Here is a 27168-nt window from a genome sequence, read left to right on the forward strand (position 1 = left end):
TTTTTAACACATTTTGTTAAAACTTTATCATAAAACGTTTAAGTCCAAAACAAGTTAAGCTTGTGGGCTTTAAGGGCATTCTTGTCATTTTGAAAACTGAAGGCTGAAGCCCTAAGCATTCTGTTGTGGCTGCGCTATAGAGAAGAAGAAGACGCGTGTGGCAGAGGCTTACCCTAGGAAAAACAGAGGCACCATGGGGAATTGACGCAACGGAGCTGGGCTGCCCGATGGTGGCTAGACGACGGTGGACAGCCCAGTAACTTCACAGCTTTTTCCTCAGCCCATTATCCCCCGTTTTCCCACTTCCGAAACAGAGCAAACCATAAACTCAAACCTGTTAGAGATTGGCCTCCGTTGATTTGAAACTTGTTGCCCACCATTCTTAGCCGAGCTTGGAAGTACCATAAACTCAACCTCCATCGCGCGGTGCCGCTGCTTCTTCTTCCTTCATTGGATAAGTTTCAGCCACCCAAAGCATCTCTCTCTCTCTCTGCTCTCTCACTCATCACTCTCTTCTCTCTGTTGTTCAACCACTTGCCACCGTCACTCATCTCCGTTGCACGCCTCTCACGGTCTCACGATGAGTTCTCTCTTTCCCTCAGACCGTGCTTTCTTCCCTCCCGTAATCTCTCTTTTATTAGTTGGTCTCTCTCTCATCACTCTCTCTCTTGTTGGAAAAATCAACACAGTGGAAGGGATAAAAGCGGTAATAAAAGAGTACACTCTACGCACTCAGTGACACCAAGAATTTAACATGGTTCGGCAACTGCCTACATCCACAGAAAAGAGTTTCACTATTAAATAGTGGTACACAAGAAAATATTAAAGAGGAGGAGGATCACACTCCACTCAACTCAACTCTCTTCTTTTCTCTCAGAACTCTCCAGGCTCTCTCTCTTTTCTCTTCTCTTCCTTGGGTGTGAATTGAAGCTCTTGCATGGAACTTCAATTTATAAGCGAATGTATATCGCATTACCGTATGAATGCATTTAATATGCATTCAACAGACAGTTGGGCGTTGGGCGCTGCACGCTGGAGGTTGAGAAGCAAGCAGTCATTGTTGACTGCTTGCTTGGGGCAGGGACTTCAACAATTCTCCCCCTCCATGCCCATTTACCTAGATGCTATCCATCCCAGCTATGTCTCTGCATAGCTCAAGCTTCTCACTTGTAACCACCTTCGTCAACATGTCCGCTGGATTCTCTTTCGTATGGATTTTCACAAGCTTCAATAGCTGTTGTTCCATTGCTTCGCGTATCCAATGATAGCGGATATCAATATGCTCGGTGCAGGAGTGGTACATTGAATTCTTGCTCAAATCTAGAGCACTTTGACTATCACAATGTACCGTGTAGTCTTCTTGACTAACCCCTAGTTCTTGGAGAAAATGCTTTATCCACAACATCTCTTTTCCAGCTTCCGTTGCGGCAATGTACTCTGCCTCAGTTGTAGATAAAGCAACACACTTCTGCAATTTAGACTGCCAAGAGACAGCTCCTCCTGCAAAAGTGAAGAGAAATCCTGAAGTATATTTCCTGCTATCCAGATCTCCTGCCTTCCAAAACTGGTTTAGCTCCCCCAAAACACAAGCACATCTTCGATGTACCTTTTAGGTACCTGAGAATCCACTTGACTGCTTCCCAATGATCCTTTCCTGGATTTGAAAGGAATCTGCTCACCATGCCTACAACATGAGCAATATCTGGTCTGGTACAAACCATTGCATACATCAGGCTTCGTACTGCTGAAGAGTAGGGAATTACTTCCATTTCTTCAATCTCTTTCTTTGAAGAAGGACACGAGCTCTTGCTCAACTTAAAGTGGTTAGCAAGTGGAGTATTGACTGGCTTAGCATCTCCCATGTTGAAACGTCTGATGATCCGTTTAATATATTTTTGTTGTGATAGCCACACCCTTTTGACTTTCCTATCACGAACAATCTTCATGCCCAAAAGTTGCTGTGCTGGGCCTAAGTCCTTCATGTCAAAAGACTTGGATAGTTCCTTCTTTAGTTTGTTAATCTTGGACCTATCATCACCAACGATTAACATATCATCAACATAAAGAAGGAGTATGACAAACTTGTCATCCTGGAACCTTCGAACATAGACACACTGATCTGCAACAAGTCTCTTGTAACCATGACTCATCATAAATGAGTCGAACTTCTTGTACCATTGCCTCGGCGCTTGCTTGAGGCCATAGAGACTCTTCTTTAGCTTGCAGACTAAGTGATCTTTCCCTAGAGCTTCAAACCCTTCTGGTTGCTCCATATAGATTTCCTCCTCCAAATCTCCATGGAGAAAGGCTGTCTTCACGTCCATCTGTTCGAGTTCCAAATTCAAGCTGGCTACCAATCCGAGTATGACTTGGATTGACATCATTTTCACCACAGGGGAAAATATCTCGTCAAAGTCGATTCCCTTCTTCTGTTGGAATCCTTTGACAACCAATCTGGCCTTGTGCTTTATCAACTTTCCTTGGCCATCTTTCTTTAGCTTGAACATCCATTTGCTTTTTAGGGCTTTCTTTCCTTCAGGAAGTTTCACCAACTCATAGGTCTGATTTTTCTGCAAAGAACTCATCTCTTCTTGCATTGCCTGCACCCATAGGCTTCTATCAGCATGAGTTTGAATTTCCTGGAAGCTCTCCGACTCCCTCTCATCAATAAGCAGAATATAGTCTGATTCCGGATATCTCATCGACGGAATCAGTAGGCGGCCTCTTGCCAATCTTTTTGGTTGAGTTTCATCAACCAAAGGAGGTTCATCACCATCTAACCCTTGTGGTGGTACACCAGCTGCTAGTGGAGAGGGTTCTTGCTCCCCCTGCTCAACACCCTGAGCTTCTTCTTCTGCTTCTGGATCTCGTTCCTGCATATCCTCATTATCTGTGGCGAACTGTAATGGTGCAGGATGTGTATAGGAACTAAGCTCTACTGACATCGAGGAAGCTTCAGTTCCTATATGCTGGTTTTCATGGAACACAACGTCCCTACTTCTGACAATTCTCTTTGTCACTGGATCCCATAATTTGTATCCGAATTCTTCATCTCCATATCCAACAAAGATACATGGAGTTGACTTGACATCGAGCTTCTGTCTCAGCTCCTTGGATACGTGTGCAAAGGCTTTGCACCCAAACACTCTCAGGTGAGAGTAAGAGACATCTTTTCCAGACCAAACCTTCTCAGGAACTTCAAATTCCAGTGGTGCGGAAGGTGATCTGTTGATCAGGTAACAGGCAGCACGAACAGCTTCACCCCAGAATGGCTTTGGTAACTTAGCCATACTGAGCATGCATATTGTTCTTTCAATGATGGTCCGATTCATTCTTTCGGCTACACCATTGTGCTGAGGGGTATATGGGACCGTCTTCTCATGTCGAATACTGCGATCAGCGCAGTATGCAGCGAACTTTTTGGAAACATATTCTCCTCCATTATCTGTTCGCAGGCACTTCAACTTCTTTCCCGTCTCTCTTTCCACTAGGGTGTGGAAATTCTTGAAGTGCTCGAAGACCTGATCCTTTGACTTCAAAACATATACCCAGACCTTTCGTGAAGCATCATCAATGAATGTCATGAAATATCTATTACCTCCCAATGACTCTTCTTCCATGGGACCACATACATCAGAGTGTACCAGACTTAACAACTCTGATTTTCTCTTCGTAGAGGAATTGAACGAGACTCTGCGTTGTTTGCCAAACAAATAGTACTCACAAGGGTTTAATGCTATTCCTTTGGCAACCTTGATGAGTGCCTTTTTCGCAAGCGTATCCAACCCTTTCTCACCCATGTGTCCGAGTCTCTTGTGCCATAGATTCGGTGATGCCTCGTCTTCTGCTGCATTGAGGCTATCAGTATCAATCTTCACATGGGTCTTGTACAACGTACCGCAAATATGTCCTCGGGCAACAACCATGGCACCTTATGACAGCTTCCAAGTGCCATTGCTGAAGTAGCTGTCATAGCCCAGTCGATCAAGGGCTGTTCCCGAAATCAGGTTGAGCCGAAGGTCAGGAATGTGTCGAACATTTTTCAACACCATGGTACAACCAACGTTGATTTTTATCTGCACTTCGCCAACTCCCACGATCTTCGAGGAACTGGCGTTTCCCATCCTTACCGTACCAAAGTCTCCTGCTTTGTACGTAGTGAAAAATTCACTATAGGAAGTGGCATGGTATGATGCTGCTGTGTCTACCACCCACTCAACATCATGGCTTGCAACGTGCAGACACGTCTCGTCACTGGTGGAGAGTATTGCCACATCTCCCGAAAGAGTGACAAGGGTTTCACCATCTTCTTTCTTCAGCTTACTGCTTTGACCTTGCTCCCTTAAAAACTTGCGGCAGTTTTTCCTTATGTGGCCTTCTTTGCCACAATGGTAACATTTCATGTTACCCGTCTGCTGGTTCCTGCTATTGCTGGACCTTCCACGTGGTTGAGACTTTCCTCTGTTTCTGCCTCCACTTCTCCCTCTATCATCACCTCGAGGCCTTTCTCTACTCTCGGTGACAAGGACATGAGTTTGATTCATGCTTGTCTCTTTTCGTCTGGCCTCCTCATTAAACAGGGCATCCTTAACTATCGTCATGGTAAGTTTGCCATCTGGAGTAGAGTTACTGAGGGAGACCACCAGCGTCTCCCAACTATCTGGTAATGAACTGAGAAGTAACAGGGCTTGTTCTTCATCGCCAAGATTCAGGTTGACGGATCCGAGCTGGTTAACTAGGTTTTGAAACTCACTAGTGTGCTCGGCAACAGAGGTGTCGCTCTTCAACTTCAAGTTAACAAGCCGTCTCATCAAGAGGGCCTTGTTTCGAGCAGTCTTAGCTTGATACATATCCTCTAACTTTTTCCAGAGGCTATATGCATCTGTCTCCTGGGCCATGTGGTGAAAAACACTATGGTCAATCCATTGTCTGATCTGACCGATAGTCTTCTTGTGCATCTTTCTCCACACTTGATCTGTAACTTCATCTGGCTTCTTCCCTTCATCTTCCAAAGGGTCAGATAGATCTTTACAGTTCAATAGATCCTCCATCCGAGGCCTCCAAAGACTATAGTTTGAGGCAGTCAGCTTTATCATGGCGTCTGATGCTGAATCCTCCATGGATTTAGACTGATTCTAAATACAAAATGCAAGTACAGGATCTTTGAAGTGGAATATCGCAAAACGGACAGCACCGTTGTGTCCGGAACGCTTCATTTTGTTGGAAACGAGTCTTGTTTCGTCAAAATCGGACTCATATAGCACAAGGAATGAGCAAAAGAATCAAAACAGGAACACTGTCGGGCGTGCAACACGTGGCGCGACTAACAGCGCGTAGGCGCGTGTTCTTCACATGCCAGAACCTCACTGGAGCGCGTGGAACGCGTAGGCGAGTGTAACTCACGCGCGTTCTGGAGTCAGTAGAAACGTCAGGCACGTGAACTTCACGCGCAAGGTCCTCTCTGGAGCGCGTGTGGCGCGTGCTGAGAGTGGGGGTAACGCGCTCGGTCCTCTCCTTGGCGCGTGTGGCGCGTGTCGAGAGTGGGCTCACTCTCCGATCTTCAGACGGCGTGTGGGGGAGCGTGCGGCATCCTTCCGGCCTCTGGTTTTCACCGCTTTTCTTGTCTCGATGAGACAAACACAGTGGTATGCTCAAATTTGAAAACTGAGCTACACACTAAAAACGAGTTTTCTGTAAAAAAAAACTCTTCCCAACAATCGCCCTAATACCACTTGTTGGGGAAATCAACACAGCGGAAGGGATAAAAGCGGTAATAAAAGAGTACACTCTACGCACTCAGTGACACCAAGAATTTAACGTGGTTCGGCAACTGCTTACATCCACAGAAAAGAGCTTCACTATTAAATAGTGGTACACAAGAAAATATTACAGAGGAGGAGGATCACACTCCACTCAACTCAACACTCTTCTTTTCTCTCAGAACTCTCCAGGCTCTCTCTCTTTTCTCTTCTCTTCCTTGGGTGTGAATTGAAGCTCTCGCATGGAGCTTCAATTTATAAGCGAATGTATATCGCATTACCGTATGAATGCATTTAATATGCATTCAACAGACAGTTGGGCGCTGGGCGCTGGGCGCTGAGAAGCAGTTGACTGCTTGCTTCGGGCAGGGACTTCAACATCTCTCAGTATTCAGCCGCCACCTCTCCGACGTAATCTTCTCCGCCTCCCAGTTCATCGCGCCGCTCCTCCACTGTCGTTGAGCATGTACGTCTCCGTTGCATGGTTGGTCTCAATAATGGGTGCACTGGAAGGGTAAGTAATGGACTTAATTACAAGTAACAAAGTTAATTGCAATATAAACGGGAAAACAAGAAACTAACGGAAAAACAATCAAAATTATTGTAGCAGTTAGATAACTACTTATTATAATAATTATAATAGAGTAGATATTAAATAGTACGTGAACCCAACATTTAATGAAGTAGAGTCCACGTGATATCATGTCTATCCTTTTGTGAATGGTAAAAAGTGTTTGGATAAAAAAAATTGTAGGAGATTTTAATTTTCCTAATGAAAGATTTTAGTAAACACAGGAAAATAAAGTACACATACGTTTTACTTTGCACCTTCTATTTAAAATTAAAAAAATGATTTATATACAATATTTTTTATAACATATTTCACAACAGTTTATTAAATGAGAGGTAATTTTATAAAACACTTTATAAAAATAATATTATTTTATAAAAATATCCTCATCTTATAATATTGTTGTAAAATATATTGTGAAAATATGTGGTGTACTAATACTCTTAAAATTATTGTCAAGAATGTGCCACTTGACCAATTTGGGAATATATGCTATTTCTTAATTAGGGTACAAATTCGGTTTTTTCGTAATTTACATTTGAAACTTCAAAAAGGGTGATATATAGTTTGAATGTGAAAAGTGAAACTTCAGAGAGCCTTTGCAACTTGCGCATAAAATTGATTAATGTATTTAAAAGTGAAGAAATGATGTCCTAAACTAGATTACTTTATTCAAAAGTTGTAAAAAGATGTCCTAAACCACCTACCAACTTTGACTAAGTTCTCGATTGGTTATAGATGAGATAGATGAGATAAAAAATATGTGAATCATATTTAAATAGTTTGTGAATAGTAGTGAAATATTTTAAATTAAGATATTTTATGAGATTTTGAAAAATAAAAGAGTAAAAGTTAAATAAAAATATTATAAAGTTAAAATATTGTTAGAATATTATTTTTTAATATTATTTTCATTTTGAGATTCTAAAAAGTTAAATTATTTTTTATATTTTTTTGTGGAAGTTTTGGGAAGCTATAATGATTAGATGAAAAAATTAAAAATTTGAAAATTAAAAATTAAAAAGTGTTTATTTTTTAATGGAATTTGGATGTTGAGATGAGATAATATTTTGAATGAGCCGTCAAATAAAATCAAATTGGAAGGTAGTAAGTGAAATATGTGTGTGTCAAATAATATATATAGGTTGGGTGACAACAACTAATTAAATGCTACTACCTTAAAGGAACTGAAAAACAAGAAAAAAGAAATTGCAGACTTTTTTCAACCAGATTGAGTATTGCTTTATAATTATAAACAGTAAATTGAAGAATGACACAGTTTTCCTCCAAACTGGCTTATAATTAGGACTACTGGTATAATTGGACAATGTGATAGTGCTTCTTTACATTGAAAATGATGTATGTATGTATGTATGTATGTATGACAAAAATGCTATGTTCATAAAGAAACATATACAGAGGGCCTAGTAATTCATGAACTAATATACATGCACATGTGAGCAAACATATTTTAGAGAGGAGATCAGTACCATGTAGATGAACGGCCAAGCTGGCCTTCTGCACAAATTCAAATGCCAAGAGCTTCTCTTCCTTCCTATAGTGGTAAGCCACCAGAGGAAGCAGATTCGGGTGTCTCAACCTCCCTAGCTTGCTCATATGCTCTTGAAACTCCACTTTCCCCAAACTATTCATTTGTTTGAACCGCTTCACAACCATCACCTGTCCATTGAGCAAGGCAGCCTTGTAAGAAGACCCAAAGGATCCACTGCCCAATATCTGAGCTGAGGCTTTAAGCAATTCCTGCATATCAAACTTCTCCCTATCTTCCCTGACAAAGGTCAGCTTCACACCCTCAACCTTCTTGGTATTTCCACTGCGGTTTGTTGAGCCTTTCCCTGATTCGTTCGATTCCTTTATGCCTGATTTCTTTTACAAGTTTGATGGCTGTACTGGAGCCTTTGTCAATAAAGATGGTTGCCTCTTGTGGTTGATGAAGACCACTATACCTATGTCGACTGTGCCATCGTTGCAAGTATAACAATCACTGGGATACTTGGAATTGAGCCTTTGTCACAATTACTCATAGGCTTTCTACATAGCTCTAAATTTCCTGCCATTGATGGGACAAAACATCACTGCCTGAATGTTTTCACACATATTTACCTTTGTATATATGCATATGTGGGCTTTAGGCATTGTTTCATGTGGGTTTTCAGTTCTTTGGAGGCTTAAGTTGGCTAATCAATGTCCAATATTAGAGTGGAAAGTGCTAGATGCCAATGAAGCACTGAGATGATCATATATATAGATATAGAGAACTAACAATATAGAATCCAATAGATCACTTATAGGCTTGATCAATATTTTAGTTCAAAACATAAGACTGCAGATTTGTAACTATTACTTTGTACCTTAGAGTTTGTTAGAAGCAGCCATTTTCTGATAACTCTGTGAAAAATAAATACAACAACTGAAGAAACATGTTTGTGTAAGTACATTATCATGTACATGCACATGATACATTATATATATAGATATTATATATACACAGATGAACTCATAAAAAGTTGACTCACCAGAGAAGGAGCTTGAATCCATCCCACTAAGGCTATTTGGAATTGGACCCTCCAATTCATTGCCCGATACATTAAAATAATTCAATGACTCCTGTTGAAAATCTGGTATCTGACCATCAAAATGGTTATCCTCAAGCCTTAACTCCAAAAGCTTTGGCAAAGTTATCAATGATGTAGGTATACTACCGGCAAACTGATTATGCGCCAAATGCATTCTCTTTTTGTAATGAAATAGTACTGTTTCATTACAAAAAGATTGAATTTCTGCACAGTGGCATGTCTGCAGTTGGCATCCATTACATGTAGCAATGCATCCTCATCTTAAGAAATGTAAAGAACTTATTGTCATTATAATTGAAAAAATGTTCACAAAAGAAAAATAGCTCATACTTTTTTATTTCATTTAGATTTTGCACCAACTGAAATAAAATCCTAGCTCCGCCACTGCCTCTGCCTCTGCCAGGTACGGTTAGCCATCAAGTTAGGCGCGATTAACCACAAACTGGCAAGCCAATATTGGTGATACTAAAATAGAAGTCTTTCATTATGCATTACTATTAGTGCATGACCTGATTAGTTAGCAGGGGCAGATTTGCTGGAGTTTAAGGAGTTGGAATGTTTTCATGACAGGGATTATTATTTCCTCAAGAGTTCATTCTAATTTTGAGAAGCATACAAAAATATGATAATAATCCCATCTAGAGCTTTAGGACCTTTGATTTGTATCATTTCTCAAACCAGAAACTTTTAGCAATTACCCTGTATTTTGACAAATGCAGCCCAAGAAGATCAACAATTACAGTATGATGAAAAAAAAATCAACAACATTTTAGATTCCCTTAATTTGCACAGAAATTAAGTTCATCTCAATTCATGCATTTGCCACACATGTTAAGAAAAATACAGATAACCTTTCTTCCCTCCTTATGACCCTAGAAAAATACAGCAGTGCTAGCAACATCTAAATTTGGTGTAGCAATCAAGTCCAAGCCAAAACGTGGAACAAACTTATGGAGTATCCAATTCCTTTGTCATTAAATGGTGGCAAATCAATTCCCTTGTGTGTAAATAAGATGAAAACACACTTGCCAAACCTATACAATCTGTTCAATTCTCTTAAGTCCTGAGTTTGGAGCTTGGAAAGTTTATAAAATGACATTATCCAAAGCTTTCAGCCTTTTAATGGTGACATTCTAATGCCTAGTATAACAATTCATCCAGCATCCTTTCCAATAAGGGAAGTGGTCATCATAGTCTCATAGAAAGCTGAAAAGGTGAAAAAGGGATAAGAAATCAGGTCCAATACATTTCCTATCTGGTTAACTTGAAAAGAATCCAAGAAAATTGTAATTCCTTTTATGTTATGCTGTACAATTCTAACCTTATTCAATTTACCCTTCCTATGGTCATTAGGTCTGTAAAACATAGTTTTCAAGGCACTTAAAACTCCCTTTACAGATCTGGTCTTGGTCTAAAAGCATATTCTTTGAGGCCTCTGAACCTGTTTCAATATTCCTGGTGTATATATATCTATTGAAATTCCAGTAAAGGGGTCGAGGAGATTACTTCATTGCAAATTCCACAAACATCCTATGAATGCAAGGTTTGAGCTATAGCAAAAAATAAATAAATAAATCTGAGATAGGTTCATTCTATGTTCACTTAAACTAAAAAATACCTTAAAAAGAGTACTAATTTCCCATAAAAAAATGTTTTCTAAGGTACATGGAATATCAATGGATGCTTATTCACAAGTCACAATGAGATAATGCAATTGAAGTTCTAAACATGCTAATAGTGAAAGAATTTTTTCCACAAACTTTTTTCATATCTGGTTTTGTTTGATAAATATGCATGCAATACTTCAAAACATGCCCTGAGCACTCATTCCTCATGACGTCCAGTAATATGACATAATCATGCTTCTTTAAGGGAAAATCAATCTCTCTTCAACTCGGAAGTATATTAGGCATACAAATCAGCCTTCTTCAAACATTTATTTTTTCATCTCTTTTACTGTTCTAGATCATCAACTCCATAATAGCTCAACCAAATATCACTTTAGAAGTGAATCAAGGCTCCATAATACCTCCATAACAGACACAAAAACATGTTGAAATAACATGCTCAAAAGGAGTACGGTACAATACAAACATAATGAAAAGTTAGCCAGTAGAAATAGAATGTGAATCAAGCCCTGTAGGATCAATCCTCTGCTGGTTATGGTATATTTTCCTTGAAGGCACTCTGTAGATCTTGGAGTTGAATCCTTGTGTTCTTGAGTCTAGATGCAATATCTTCGAGCTGTCTCCTCACTGGAGCAACATGTGCATCCATCCTACAATCCATCTCCGATAACAAAGTTTCTTCCAGGAAGGTCGTGCCACCAGTCTAGATGAGCTTTCACCAGCCTCATGTGAAGTTGGCTAAGACCAAGTAGTTTGTTTTTTAGCAAATGGTGGCATGATGTGCAATCCTAAGAAAGATTGACAAATTAAATTTTTATCCTAAGTAACCTGAAACTTGTTCACAAACATATACGCATACATGAATAGAGTAATCAATAACCCTGACAAGAGTGCTTTATTTCGAGAAAACATTTCTCAGTATATTTTGAGTTTAAACGTGTCCCGTAAGACTATGAAGAGTGGAGATTGGATTTCCCCCTAGGATTTGAAGGCTATTCTCAACAGAAAAACACTTGGTTTCTAAGTCATCGTTTGTAAACGAATGAGATTAACACGTGACACATGAATCACTTAGACTCACGACTTAAACCTGAGCTATTAGTTTATTGTATAGGAAATCTGCCAACACAAGTGCATATAGTCCTAACGACCCCCATCTTGAGTTGTTAACTTCGGAACATAATAAGAATTGCAGGTTCCTCAGTGATGAAAACTAGCAAGTGTGTTTTAGTATTAGGAGTGAGATTTGAAAGTAAATCTAGAACAAAAAAGCATTTGGGCGATGAATGAAGAAAGGATGGTAGGTTGATCAACGGTATGAGTGATTTGATTAGTTTAGTAGGGACTCGCCGAGTTGAGTATCCTCTAAGTTCAAGTTTTCGATATCCAAGGTTGTGAACGCCTCTTCTGTTGTGGATAATAGTTAGATTCCAAGTCGCAATCATGCTCATAGAACACATCTGAATGATCTTTAGCATTATTTGCATGCTTATGCACCAACTGGGCTCCACAACATTTAAGGGATAATGAGTTTGAATAACAAGTAAACTTAACATTTAGACTTTTCCCTTTTAGCTGGAAAGGTTCTAGAACAGAGTACTCCAACCATTCATGATCTAAACCCCATGAGTGAAGTATCCTTTCTTTACAAATCCTTTATTCATGGACCTATTTTTGCGATCTCTACAGAAACTCCCTTCATCTTCTTAATGTTGACATCACCTGTAACAGCATCTGAACAATTCAATCCATCGAACTGCCCTTAAGTTGCAAGTATTGAATTGAAACTTTCTTGATAGTTCAGGAAACCTTTCCAATGAGATGCATCCATTAGCATACACCTCTTCTATATTGGGTGGAAGCTCTAGAATTTCTTGAAGTTGCCTGCAATCCTCCAACCTAAGTTGTTTTAATCCATTAACTCTTTTGATGGATGCAGTAAGACTAATAATATCACTACTCGATAGATCTAATTCTTTCAAAGTAGAAAAGCAATTTTGTTCCCTAGCAAGAGCAAAGGAATGCCTAAGTGTTCTGGTAAAAGCAAAGAATGAAGTTCTACATAATTCATCAATTTCAAAAAATTATGTATTTTGTCTTATCAGAACACACACATATGTATACATCGCTATTTCACTTTCTACAAATTTATAATGAAGAAACTTAATGTGGCGCCCCCAATCCCCCTTATATAAATACACAGGGATCGAGACGCCAGGATGGTGACAACACGGTCACACATCCCAACGAAGTGCCAGTGTGTGTACATGCAACAGTGTACAAATAAAATAACGCAGCGGATAGTCAACTAAGTACCAGAATTTATTTATAATCAAACATCAGTAAAGATTTAAATAGCAGTTATACAGTCATCCATAAAATAATTTACAATAGTTTTAGATATACAAACGAGTGATCCCAGATCACTCCTCAGGCGGAGCCGTCTCCTCAGGCTCGCCCTCCTCCTCCTCATCAGCATCAAAATCTGCGTTACCACAAAATGGTATCGCAGGTAAGTATAACCCAAACAACAACGTAATATAAAATGCATTAAATGCAACTAACACGCATGCACATGAAAATATGCATTTTCCACAAAACATCATTTTTCCCGAAAATGATAATTTTCCAACACACACCAAAATCCCATTTTGGCTCAAAATTATCCGTAAAACATTTTTCCAGAAAATGATTTACCCAAAAATCAACTCGCACTATTTTCCCAGAAAATAGTGCATTAATTCCAAATGCACCATGCATTATTTCCATATGCACCATGGCCTCCCCTATGGACCATCCGCACGTCCTGGCTTCGCAGCGGTGCTCAGTTCCGCGCCCAGCGCGTACATGGCCAAGCACCCACACTACGCAACGAGCGATGCCCAGTTCCGCGCCCAGCGCGTACGTGGCCAGACATCCTCTAGTCCCCGCCAGCAGAAGGACCACGGAGTCGGCACGAGACCATCTCGTCCGATCCCATTGTCGCCCGGCGACAATCCAGGGGACGTTACTCAGTATATTCCGCTACCGAGTAACCAGAGGAGCTCCACCGAGTTAATGCCCCATCTCGGCTTGGGGTCGTGATACACACGCACCAAAAATATTATCACATAAAATCATAGCTTTTCAAAGCACATGAACATGAATGCAATACACGAAAATCCAGTTTTCTTTTACAAACATGATCATGCATGAGATAATGAAATGCACATGTACCAACACAATATCTAACATCCATCAATGAACAATACCAACAAATCCAACCAACCCATCAACAACCAATATCCAATTCAACCAAATCAACCAAACAACTCCAATCACAAATCCATCCGACCCCGAACTCCTCGGACTCAGTCCGGCATGCCAAAAACACAGTGAAATGGGTTAGTGCAAAAATACATTTAAATTACGAAAGTTCTTTGGAGAAATACTTACAGTGCAATATAATAATTTTCCGAGGATCACGAAGTTGAAAAATGCGACGTTTGAGCAACACCACAGTGTAAAATACACTGTGGCCGTGGGTCTCAAATACCAACTTTTCAACGAGGACAAATGAAGACCCAAGATTGATAGGGTAGGGCCTAGGGAGGTCGGTGAAGCTAGTGGTGGTGGTGGTTTGCCGTGGGTGGCGGCGCAAGGGGTGGTTTTAGGCCAAAAATGTGCAAATCGGAGATGGACTTGGTGGGGCTTCACCGGTGACGGATCGGAGCTGGGGTTGGGTCCAATGGGTTGCCAAGAGGCCGGGGATGAAGTGGTAGGAAGATGGTGGCCAATGGCGGTGCGACGGCGGCGCAACGGCAGAAAGTGTGCCGCGGCTTCGTGGGTTTCGTGGGAGCTAACGGCGGCACGAACGGAGGTGATATTGGTGGGGTGAGGTCGCCGGCGGCTGGGGAATCTAGTGGGCTGGGCGGTGTCGACCACCGCCGACGGATGGCGGCGCTGCTGGTGGGGAAGAAACGGACGCGGGGAGAGAGAGAAGGAGAGAGAAACCGCGCGCACCGGGAGAAAAAAATAAGGAAGAAGAAAAAGAAAAGAAAGAAAAAGAAAAGAAGAAAAGAAAAAGAAAAGGAAAAGAAAAATAGAGGGAAAAGAAATGAGGTCCAATCCTCATAACTTGGGTCACAAAAATGATCCAACGGAAACGATTTCAAAACCTCAAGTTAAATAAAATAATTTAAACGTAATGGTAAAGTCAAATTGAAATAATTAAATCCCACGGTAATTAATTTAAATATTAAAAGCAATTTAAATGCATAACAATAAATAAATATTAAGAAAGCACATAAAAATAATTTTCACCAAATCAAAATCATAGAAATAAACTCACTAAAAATCCAACCAATTTAAAATAAGAGAATAAATTTTAATTACATAAAAATAATTCCTTCAGTAAAAATACACTAAAATACGGGGTGTTACACTTAAACTTCATTCATCTATCTTTATTTACACTACTTCAGATCGACAATTTAATACGGCTAATGTTTCTATGTCCCTTTATATTTCTAATTCCATTTTCTTCTAAAACAAAACCCCTAACAGGTTCACTAGAAAAAAAAAAGGACAAATTAAAAATTAAAGCACATTTGTCAATAAGCTTTTCGATACCAGCATTTGAAAAGAAGCCACAACTATCCACTATCCAGTATGTTAGGGACATATCTTGCATCCTTTCCTTTGAAAAAACATGTAATATCAAGGAAAATATTTCTCTCATTTGGCTCTAATCCATCATAACTTATTCTTAATATTTCTTAAATGTTTTCCTCCAGAATTCTTTTGTATTTTTCCAATAGACTTTTCCAATAAGATATATCTCTACAGTATAGATCCGAGCCCACCACTATTAAAGCGAGTGGAAGACCCTCAGCATAGCTTAGTGCATCTTTTGTGAGTTCCACAAAATTATCATTGGGTTTGTCACTTTCGAAGACATTATGGCTAAAGAGTTGAATAGCTTCATTGTGATCCAATTCCTTCGTGTTATATGTCAAATATATATCATGCATAGCTAGTAGATGTTTATCCCTTATTGTTATGATGATTCGACTTCCTAAACCAAACCAATCACATCTTTCACATAATTTTTCCAATTGGTCTGGCTAATCGACATCATCAAGAACTAAAAGAATCTTTTTGCGGCAAGGTCTTTCTTTTATCAAATTGATTCCTCTCCCTCCCTCTATTTTTTTTTTTTTTTTTTTTTTTGACAAAACTAAAAACCAAAAACCAACTTTTCAGCTATGGTACAGAAAGCATGTAAGAGCTTTGAAGCAATTAGATAAGTTGTAGCAACAGCAAATGAAAAACAATGGCCAACAACTTTCACAGCACTCAAATATAGGTCTTAGTTAAAATTTCTACCTTTTTTTTTTTTTTTGGAAAATATGGGACTTCATGAATAAAATTTATACACTAATTTGGAAGGCCTTTTAAATGGAATCTAGGAAACTCATCATGACTTTATTTCTTTTTTAAAAGGCCTTGTTACTAACAAATTACACGTCTTGTTATAATTAGAACATATCTAGCAAGCACTAATAACTAACCGATTCATCCATTGTACACATATTCTAACAACACAAGAATTAGAAAAATAAATTCATAATAAAAATAAAAATAAATAAATATGTAGGATTTCCTACCTGACAGATCTTCAGGGGGAGAATTCATTTAACAATCTAGATCATGCTTGTGGTTCTTGACAATAAACTCAATCTTTTGGAATGAAACAGGTACAAAAGTACGATAATAATCCAATCCAGAGCTTTAGGACCTTTGATTTGTGTCATTTCTCAAACCAGAAACTTTCAGCAATTACCCTGTATTTTGACCAATATAGCCCAAGAAGATCGACAATTACAGTAGGCGGAAAAAGAAAAAAAAACAACACAAATGTTAAGAAAACCAGCTCCATGCACATTACCTTTCTTCCCTCCACACGTAAATTTGGTCATTAATTTCAGCCTTTTAATGGTGACCTTATAATGCCTTTTATGTTATGCTATACAATTCTAACCTTATTCAACTTACCCTTCTTATGGTCATTAGGTCATTAGTTTTCAAGGCACTTAAGTCTCCCTTTACAGATCTGGTCTTGGTCTAAAAATATATTCTTTGAAGCCTTTGAACCTATTTCAATATTCCTGGTGTATATATATGTACTGAAATTCCAGTAGTCGAGGAGATTACTTTGCTGCAAATTCCACAAGCATCTTGTGAATGCAAGGTTTTAGCCATTGCAAAACAATTCGAGATAGGTTCATTCTGTGTCACTTAAAACAAAAAAAAATACCCTTAAGAGAGTACTAATTTCCCATGAAAATGTTTTTTAAGATACATGAAATATCAATGGATGCTTATTCACGAGTCACCATGAGATAATGCAATTGAAGTTCTAAACATGCTAATAGTGAAAGGATTTATTCCACAAACCTTTTTCATATCTGGTTTTTTTTTTTTTTTTTAAATGAGGACGGAACCTCCAAACACTATATTGAAACCCTCAATTAAGGCGGAGGAAAACCTTCATACAAAACACAAAAACTTTCCAAAAAACTAAACATATGCTGAACCCATATCAACAAAAAAGCTATCGTCTGCTTCTAATGTACGCGGTTCCCATTTTATCCAATCTCACTAAACCTCTAGTCATCCTTAGCAGCTGTGACCAATCCAAGAAAATGTTTGTCTCGCCCAATGCACCCCGTCTAGCCAACGAATCCGCCACTTGGTTTCCTTCTCTATAGAAATGTGCTATGAAAAAATCAAAATCCTATAAAATAAACTGTAGTTTATCCCAGTAGTCCCAAAGGTACCATACCGTACATTTGTGTGTGAAGAACCAATTTAACTGAGGAATCGCATTCTATGTCTATAGCTGTATACCCGAGTTGCTGACAGTGCTTTACTCCTGCTAGCACCCCCCTTAGCTCAGCTTCTATGCTTGAACAAGACCCAAAGAAATGTGAGAAACCAAAGACTATGTGCCCCCCATCATCTCGCGGTATACCCCCACCTCCAGCTGGGCCTGGGTTGCCGAGGCTGCTTCCATCCAGGCTTTGGCTTCTTCCACCTAATAACTTTCACTTTTGTTTTCTTTTCAACCACTATCCGAATCTCTATTTTCCGCAACAAGCATGCTTCCCAGCTGGATAATTTATGGACACTGCTTATTCTAGCAGCAATAGAACCAACCTAAAATTTAATTGATCCCCATACCTCCATTACGCTTTCGCTTCTCCCCTCCATCCTAGCTACACACCATCTGCACCATAACTTCCAGATTACTATGCATGGGATTAAAACCAGCAAAAATCCAAGCTGAGCTTTGCGAGATGCTCTGTTAAACCAGAGTTGCACTCTTTCCTTCCAACTCTGTTGGGCAAAGTAGGGCACTCCCACCTCAGCCGATACCTTCCCCCAAACACTTACTGCAAAATCCCCTTTGCCAAATAAATGTTCTAAATCTTCACTTTGTCTTTCCTTATAACAATTGCAACCAAAGAAGAGAGGGATTCCGATTTTACGGATTTGCTCATCTACGCTTAGACAATTAAACACTGCCCTCCACATGCATAGAGCTATCTTTTTTGGTAGGAGCTTGTGCCATACCCATTTAGTCCATTCAAAAATCGGCCTCCTCACTCTCACAACCTCCCATGCTGACTTTGTTGAGAAATTCCCACTCTTCTCAGGTAACCATACTAGGATATCCTTAAGATTTTTTTAAGATCCTATCAGCTCTATTACTTCATGCGCTACTTGTCTGCCCATCAGCCTCTGTAGCCATTCCACTTCCCATCTGTTGTTAGCTACAAGTTCTTTCAATCTAATGTTTGGGTCTTCCACCTCTATATCTGATTCAAACAAAGGGCCAACACTTAGAAAATTATCATACCATAGCGAGATGTTGCCTTCTCGCACCTTCCATCTTGATTTAGGCAATATTTCAGTAAGTCCCTCCACTACTTTCTTCCAAAACATCGACCCCAATCTGTTATCTAAAACTCTTACAATATGCCCATTTTTTACGTACTTGGCTCAAAAAAACTTTGCCCACAATGATTCTTGCGTTAGAATATGCCATCCGAATTTCATAAATGAAGACCTCTACACTTCCGAAACATCTCGCACCCCTATACCTCCTTCCTCCACTAAAGCACAAAGCTTACTCCAGGCTCTCCACTTTCTTTTTCCTTTTCCCACGGTTCACCCCAGAAGAATTTTGCAAACAGACTATGAATTTTTCGGACCACTATTTTAGGCGCATGCAATGCTAAGAGGAGGTAAAGTGGCATGCTAGAGAGAACATGTCTCACTAGAATTAGGCGTCCCCCTTGAGATAGGAGCCTACTCTTCCACCCTAATAGTTTCTTGTCGATGCTCATGATCAAAGTATCAAAATCTCTTGCCTTCAATTTCCCCTCCACGATTGATACCTCCAAATAAGAAATTGGAAGGTGGCCTTCCTTGAAACCAGTTTCTACCAATAGCTCTCCCCTCCTTCTCTAGTTCAACTGCTTAGAAAAAAATATTGCTGACTTTTCATGGTTAACACTTTGTCCAGTCCATCTTTCATATGTTTTTAACACCTCCATTAGTGCCCGTATAGAACCCTTACTAGCATTAGCTAAGACCATTATGTCGTTAGCATATAATAGATGGTTAATGGTAGGAGTCCCACTCGGCTAGGAAAATGGCAATAACCTCTTCTCCAACATCTTCTTCTTGATCAATCTTGAAAGTACCTCTTCCATGATAATAAATAGGTACGGAGATAAAGGGTCCCATTGTCGGAGTCCCCTTTTCGCCTTGAAATAGCCTTTATAAGTGTCATGCATCATAATTGAGAACCATGGCGAAGTCACACAATTTTTTATCAAACTACAAAAGAAATCCGGGAATCCGATGGTTCTTAGTGTATGTTCCAAAAATCTCCAATCCACCCTGTCGTATGCTTTGCTCATGTCTATTTTAACAACTAAGTTTCCACCTCTCGTCTTCCAATGTAAAAGCTTTACCATCTCCTACGTAAGTGTGATGTTTTCCAAAATATTTCTTCCTTTCACAAAAGCCCCTTGTTCCGAAAAGATTAAACTACTGAGTACCATGGACAACTTATCCTCTGAAACTTTGGAGAAAACTTTGTAGATCACATTGCATAGGCTTATGGGACGAAATTGTCAAAACTCTGAAGATTTTTAATTTTCGGAATGAGAACTAAAAATGAAGAGGAATAAAATCTTGGGAGCATTTGACCTGTGTAAAACTCCTTAACTACCTCTTTCACATCTTTAATAATATTCCAGCACGACACATAGAATGCGGATCCGAAGCCATCGGGTCCTAGACTACTATCTGCTCTAATTGACGAGAAAGCCTCATATATCTCCTTCTCTATTGGCTCTGCCCTCATTATGCACTTCATGTTGTCCAACATAGCTGGTTGTATTAGTTCGTCCAAGCAAGGTAGCTCACAAGCGTCTTCATTGGATAGGAACTCTTCAAAGTACTGAACAGCCCCCTCATGAATCCATTCCATTGACTCCAAGACTGACCCATCTGGAAGATTCATGCTTTTTACACATGCATTCCTTCTACGCTAGGAAATAACTACATGAAAAAATTTTGTATTCTGATCTCCCTCTTCTAGCCATGATTTTTTTGCTTGTTGTGCCAATCTCATGTCTTCCCTTTTTATACCAAATTTCCAGTTCAGCCTTGGTGATAAGAAACTCCTCCTCGATATCCTCCAAGTATGACGCCTGCAGCACCTCCTCATATTGTTCTAGTCTCTCTTCCAACTCCTTCATCACTCCATCCACCCGGCCAAAGACCTCTCTATTCCACTGCCTCAATTTCTGCTTGAGCCTTTTTAGTTTCCCAGCCAGTCTGCATAGCCCCGAATCCCACCTTATCGGTTCATTCCAGGATTTATTCACCATTTCTAAGCCATCATGTGAAATCCACATGTTCTGAAATCGGAAAGGCGCTGGCCCATACCTCCCACCCTCCGATGCAAGATTTAATAAAATTGGTGAGTGATCTGACGTTCTCTACTTAGCAACCTTGCAGTAGCTTGACCATGCGTACGACCAAAGTTAGAGTTAATTAAAATTCTGTCTAGCTTCACCCAACTTCTAGCCAAACCTTGTTGCCCATTGCACCATGATAGTTGTCTACCTACCAATGGTAAATCCATTAAACCACAGTTGTTGATACAATCGTTAAAATCTCAATTGCTGATGGAGGTCTGGCCTTACCCCCCACTCTTTCCTCGTCGGATCTAATGATATTAAAGTCCCCCATGACCACCCAAGCCCCTGTAGTGGTCGAAATTCCTTTTAAATGGTCCCAAAGCTCCTTGAGTTATGCTTGCAAGCACTTCGCATATACAAAAGTAGCCAACAAAGGTCCCTCAGAGTCTGTAAACACAGTCGTAATCGACTGCATAGTCAAGTCCATAACTTCCATTATTATCTCATCTTTCCAACATACCCAAAATTTTCCACCTGCTTCTACATTGGAACAGAAATTAGGGAACTGTAAACTAAGCGCCCATTTATGTAGTTTGGATAATTCTTGGAATAATTCCAATACTACCAGTACAGAGATCTCATATTTCCTCACCAACTTCCGTATTCTTCTTTTCGATGTGCCCAACCCCCTTATATTCCACACCATATTTTCTCAATCATAAATTCAGTTTTTTTGGTTGGGCTTTAGCCCTTCTAGACTTTCTCACAAGTGCATCGTCTGAATTTTGGATTCTTAGATCAGTTTGTGGAATTGTACCTAGGTCCGAGCAATAGTCTTTTTGTGTTTCCTTTACAATTTCAGCTTCATCTTTCGACAAAACCGCAAAATTGTTTCTGCAAACCACGGCCCCCTCTTCCTTATCACTATCGTACTCCTCCACAACGCAGAAATTCACTTCTGGAACAAAGCTGCTACCCCCTTCCGGAACTCCCCTTCTTCCACTTGTTCAACTAGTTTCAGATATGTTTCCATTGAGTTATCACCTCCCTCCTCCTCCTCAATTCTCATTGTCTTATTAGTGTCTTGCGCCAAGCCCGTTTCTTGCTAATGGGTTTCGGGTCCCTCTCCCTTCTCCCGACCCTGTTGCACATTGTCCTCCTTCTCCTCTGACTCATGCAGTTCGCTGCCCTCCCCAGCCATTACGAGCTTTCCTTTCTTCCTACCCACTTCCTTCCAAACATTTTCCTCTTCCTCCCTTTCAATCACTTTCTTCCCTTCTTTTCTATTATTAAGGTTTTTATCTCTAGCTCTACATACTACATCGGTATGCCCCTGTCTGAAGCATTTCTTGCAATAAAAACCTTTTTTCTCATAGACCACGCGTTGCCATACCTGCATTTTGCCTGTTACCAAAGGAAACCCAACCACTGGTTCTTCTTGTAAGTCCACTTCTACACACATTCTTGCCCCTGTAGCCCTTGTCCTGTACAACGTCGCATTATCCGTGCCTAGGAACCTTCCAAACCGAGAAGCCAAGATTTGTAAACAATCCATTCTGTATAGGTGCAGAGGCAGTCTTGGGAGATAAATCCACTGAGGGGGCAATGGAAGGTTTACATCAAAATCCACCAACCAGTTGAATAATCGGAATTGGCACCCCGCCACAAATCTTCCCTCTCTCGCCCAAGCGTGTAGGTAGTCTTTTTCATTTGCTAAATGGAGCAGCACATGGAACTCATCCATGAAGCTAACCATCAGGACTTCATAAAAACCCCAAGTTTTGATAATCTGAAGCCTCAAAGCATCTATAGACGGCCTCTTCGAGCAGAACTTTAGGACTAGAGCAAATTTGAACTCCCCAGTCGCCCTTTCCATTTCCACTTTCGATAAAACAAACCCCAAATCTCCATTAATCATCTATGGATTTCTCAAAGGAAGTTTAAACTTCGCCGTCGGAATAGGTCTTTACAAGGCTTGGGCAAAAGAACGCCCACCCCCTCTATAGCTCATTTCCAGACGATCCCCTTCCTCAGCAGCCCCACCCATCAAGACCAAACCATCCTTCTGAGGTTCCCTAGCAACCTCACCCCCACTCCTAGAGGCCACCGTATGGCCACCTATCATGGCCATCGGCAGCAAGCCGCACCTCTTGACCCAAACCCTGGCAGAGGATTAGACGCCTTGCATTACAGGCAAGTCACTGCTCTCCCTACAAGTTTGATCTCCAAAGAGGAGCAGAAACTGCGGCAAACTGGATGTTGCGGATCTGCTCTCCACTAAAGCTGCGACAGCTCTGGATGCCGAGGATCTGTTCTCCAAAAGGGAACTGAAGCTGCGGCAAAGCTGCGAAGCCAAGGTGCAGGCTGGGTAACCGGATCCCGAAGTAAACAGGTCACCGTGGAGCTAGAAAACCCTCGGTGAGGACGCCTGAGCCCGACGAAGAAGTCTGTGCCGACGGTTAGTAGCCACTCGCCAGACTAAGGCGGCGATGGTTACTCCTCCACGTCTTCCTGTTGAAGACTTGATTTGGTATTTGCTACTTCATATCTGGTTTTGATTGATAAATATGCATGCAATATTTTAAAACATACCCTGAGCACTCATGCCTCATGACGGGCGTCAAGTAATATGACATAATCATGCTTCTTTAAAGGAAAATCAGCCTATCTTCATCGTTGGAAGTACACTAGGAATACCAATCAGCCTTCTTCAAACATTTATTTTTTCATCCCCTTACTGTTCTAGATCATCAACACCATAATAGCTCAACCAAATATCACTTTAGAAGTGATTAAGGGCTCTTACCAAAGAGGACTTTTATCAAACCCGAGGAGACAACCAAGAGTGGTAATTTTTAACAAAATTATGAACCAAACTCTCAACTGATTAATACTATTCTAGATCATGAGAAAAATATGATTGAATTTTTATCAAGAATTTTATCCCTCTCAATTGATATGAAGCAATAATAATAAATTGTTGAACGCATCAATAATTGGAGAAAAAATCAATCTCATAAATAGTATCACTAATCTTTAATGAGGTTTCATCCTTAACCTTAGTTGAAAATTTAGCTAGGTATATTAATGAAAATAAATTCTAGAAAATGAACGTAAATAAATATCAAAGCAATATTTAAAATGAAACTAAAGAAAAATAAAAATTACATTGCTATCAGAACGTAAAAGCTACAAGTCTGTTACCGTTAAAGTCTGTTATGGTTACAGCTCTTTCCCAACTTTGATTCCTTCTGAAACTTTGATTCCTTTCTGAACTTGAATTGCTTCATTAATATAAAGTTCAAATTTAAGTAAGAAAAATAAATATTTCAAGACAAATAAAAATATAAGAATTAACACTACATAATTGTGATAATGATTTATTTAATTTAGTAAACTTCTGTCCAATGCGGCTATTATCACATACCCAAGTGTAAGTTCTAAATCCAAATATTCATTAATTAAATCATCATTAGCATCCTTGAATTTCCATAATGCTAGAGCTGATTGAAGATCCCCACCTCTTCTGTTGTGGGTTCCAAGTCATTCTCACCATCATCTCGCGGGTATCTCTTGAATAGGATCAATGAAATTGTCATTCCCATATATTAGATGGACTCCAGCACTTTTGAAGATTGCTTTCTCTTAATCACTTTCAAATGTAAACCTCATATTATTGTTCCCCTCCCTGTAACTTCTTGACAGCATCTCATCAATAGAATTTTCAACTATGTATCTTAAATACATACGATGTGGGTCCAATGAAGGCCATAGCCCCATATCATGATCAGTTCTAATCCGCTGGCCGTTTATTCTTATTCTTTCCACTGAAAGAGGTCTTGCAACAAAACACAAAAATTATGCCAAGATCTGATGCCCAAAACACATGGATGCATTATGATCAATTTCTATTTCAATAGTTTTTATTTTTAACAAAATTATGAATCAGGCTATCAGCTGATTAAGATTCTTCTAAATCATGATAAAAATATGATTGAACTCATATCAAGAATTTTATCCCTCTCAATTGATATGAAGCAAGAATAATAAATCGTAGAAAGCATCAATAATTGGTATAAATCGATCTCATAAATAATATTACTAATCTTCAAGGAGGTTTCATTCTCAACCTTAGTTGAAAATTTAGCTAGGCTTGTTCATGAAATTAAATTCAAAAATATGAATGCAAATAAACATCAACGCAGTATTTAAAACAAAAGTAAAGAAGAATAAAAATTTCTCAAGATGTAAATATAGGCACTGCATGTTTGTTACCGTTACAGTTCTTTCCCCCAACTTTGATTGCTTCCGCAACTTTGATTCCTTCTGCAACTTCAATTAATCCTTCATTAAGATAAACTTAAATTTAAGTAAGAAAAATAAATATTTCAAGACTAATAAAAATATAAGAATTAACGTGACTACAGAATTGTGATAATGCTTTATTTAATTTAGTAAAATTCTGCACAAATTCGACTATTATCACTTACCCAGGTCGAGGTTCTAAATCCAAATCTTTAATAATTAAATCATCATTAGCATCCTTGAATTTCCATAATGCTAGAGCTGGCTGAAGATCCCCGCCTCTTCTGTTGTGGTTTCCAATCGGGTTCCAAGTCATGCTCACCATCATCTCGGTATCTCTTTGAAAGTTGAATAGGATTAATGAAATTGTCGTTCCCGTATATTAGATGGACTCCAACACTTTTGATGATTGCTTTCCTTGAACTAATTCCAAATGTAAACCTCATATTGTTCCCCTCCCTGTAACTTCTTGACAACATCTCATCAACAGAATTTCCAGCTATGTATTTTAGACATACACGATGTGGGTCCATTGACGGCCACAAAAAATCACAATATGGGTCCCACATCATTGACTGGCCGTTTATTGAGATAGTAATAGTTTCAAATCCCAGCAGAAGAGGTCCGACAACAAAACACAAAACTAATGCTACGATCTGATGCCTAAAACACATGGACGCATTATGATCAATTTCTATTTCAATAGAATTACTATATGAAGTAGTCTCCTTGCAATACTTGAACCACTCTGGAATCCTACTTCCTGGATATATAATCCTACTTGAATCTTTCCACCGAAAGCGTTTCTATTAAACCAAGTATATATGTTAGAAAACAAATACAAGTAATTATCAAATACGAAACAAAAAGAAATTAGAGATCAAATAGATGAGACATGTATACCTGAACCCATAAAGGATCTGGTGCACGATTCCCTACATCCACTTCCACTTTATTGCACTCTGATAAGTCAATCCTTGTTAGCCGTTTTAATTCGGGTATACCGAATGAAGATTCCGTCGATACATTATGAAAGCGTTCCAATAACCCGCATCCTGTAGCATCTACCTCTTCTATATTTAGTGGAAGGTGTAGAATTTCTTCAAGTTGCTTGCAGTATCTCAAAGAAAGTCTCGTCAATCCAACAAATCCTTGGATGCATGGAGGAAGGCTAATAATACCACTACCAAATAGAAATAATTCCAACAAACTGGATGAAAAATTATATGTCCGAGATAAATTATTTGATTCTGGGAAAAAATTCTTTAGGCTGGAACATCCTCCAGCAACTACCTCTTCTATATTTGGTGGAATGTATAGAATTTCTTCAAGTTGCTTGCAGTCTCCCAAATAAATGTGAGATAATCCAACAAATCCTTCTATCCATGGAGGAAGGCTAACAATACCACAACCATATAGACTTAATTTTCTCAAACTGGATGGAAAATTATATATCCGAGATAAATTATTTGATTTTGGAAGTGGCAATGGGAGAGATTCCATACTCGCTGAAATTTCATTTTCATGTGTGCATAGCATGGATTGTCCATTATGCCCCACCTCATTTCCAAAATTTACAAGATTTGGACAATCAAAGACATCAACTTCCTGTAGACGTTCCAACTCAAAAATATTTATTGGAAAACGCACAAGGCTTTTGCTCCCATGCATATATAACACCTCGAGCCCAGTGAGGTATGTAATGGATGAAGGTAGCTCTTGTATTACAGTGCTTTCTAACCGGACAGATTTCAAATGTTCCATTTCACACTCAATTTTAGGAAAGTATTCAAGGCTTGTACAACCTTCAAGTTCAAGTAATTTTAGAGATCTCAACTTGAAGCTTCTTGGCAACTTCTTTAGGCTATTGGAGCAATAAAAATCCAATTCAACAAGCTTATTCAAAAATCCAACAGAATCATGAACCTCGACTAAACTTTTACAATTACGAAGAATCAACTTCTCTAGATTTGAGCAACTTGAAAGATTCGATATTTCTGTCAAGTATTTACTGTCACTGAGATCTATACTTGTTAAGTTCTGTTTAAAAAGAAGATAATAAAGGAAATATATTAACAATTAAAGGAAATTTGCAGCATACCTTAAAAGTAAGACCGATCGACATGATATTGAAAATAAAAATACTTACCTTAGATTGCAATCCCGTGCCTAAATCTCTAATCTTGCTTCTTCGCATATTTAAAACAATGAGTTTCTTTCCATCAAAAGTAGATGGCAAAGACTCCAAAGGGCATTCGAGCCAATTAATAACTCTTTAACTCATTACAGAGATAATTCAATCCGCCACAAAAACTTTCACCGCAG

At 39.3% G+C, this 27168-nt stretch overlaps 1 protein-coding gene across 1 annotated transcript; it reads right to left on the reverse strand.

The window, feature by feature from the left end:
* Positions 1-10836: 10836 nt before the first annotated feature.
* Positions 10837-27133, reverse strand: LOC121242860 (disease resistance protein Roq1-like). Its single transcript, XM_041140855.1, has 5 exons — positions 26993-27133; positions 25747-26883; positions 25029-25649; positions 24814-24882; positions 10837-11343 (listed from the first exon to the last, which is right to left on the reverse strand). The coding sequence occupies exons 1-3, from the start codon at positions 27038-27040 to the stop codon at positions 25074-25076; spliced, it is 1761 nt and encodes a 586-aa protein (XP_040996789.1). The 5' UTR covers positions 27041-27133; the 3' UTR covers positions 10837-11343; positions 24814-24882; positions 25029-25073.
* Between the last annotated feature and the right edge of the window lie 35 nt (positions 27134-27168).

This window comes from Juglans microcarpa x Juglans regia, chromosome 8D (genome assembly GCF_004785595.1).
Source record: "Juglans microcarpa x Juglans regia isolate MS1-56 chromosome 8D, Jm3101_v1.0, whole genome shotgun sequence".
Classification (NCBI taxonomy): domain Eukaryota; kingdom Viridiplantae; phylum Streptophyta; class Magnoliopsida; order Fagales; family Juglandaceae; genus Juglans; species Juglans microcarpa x Juglans regia.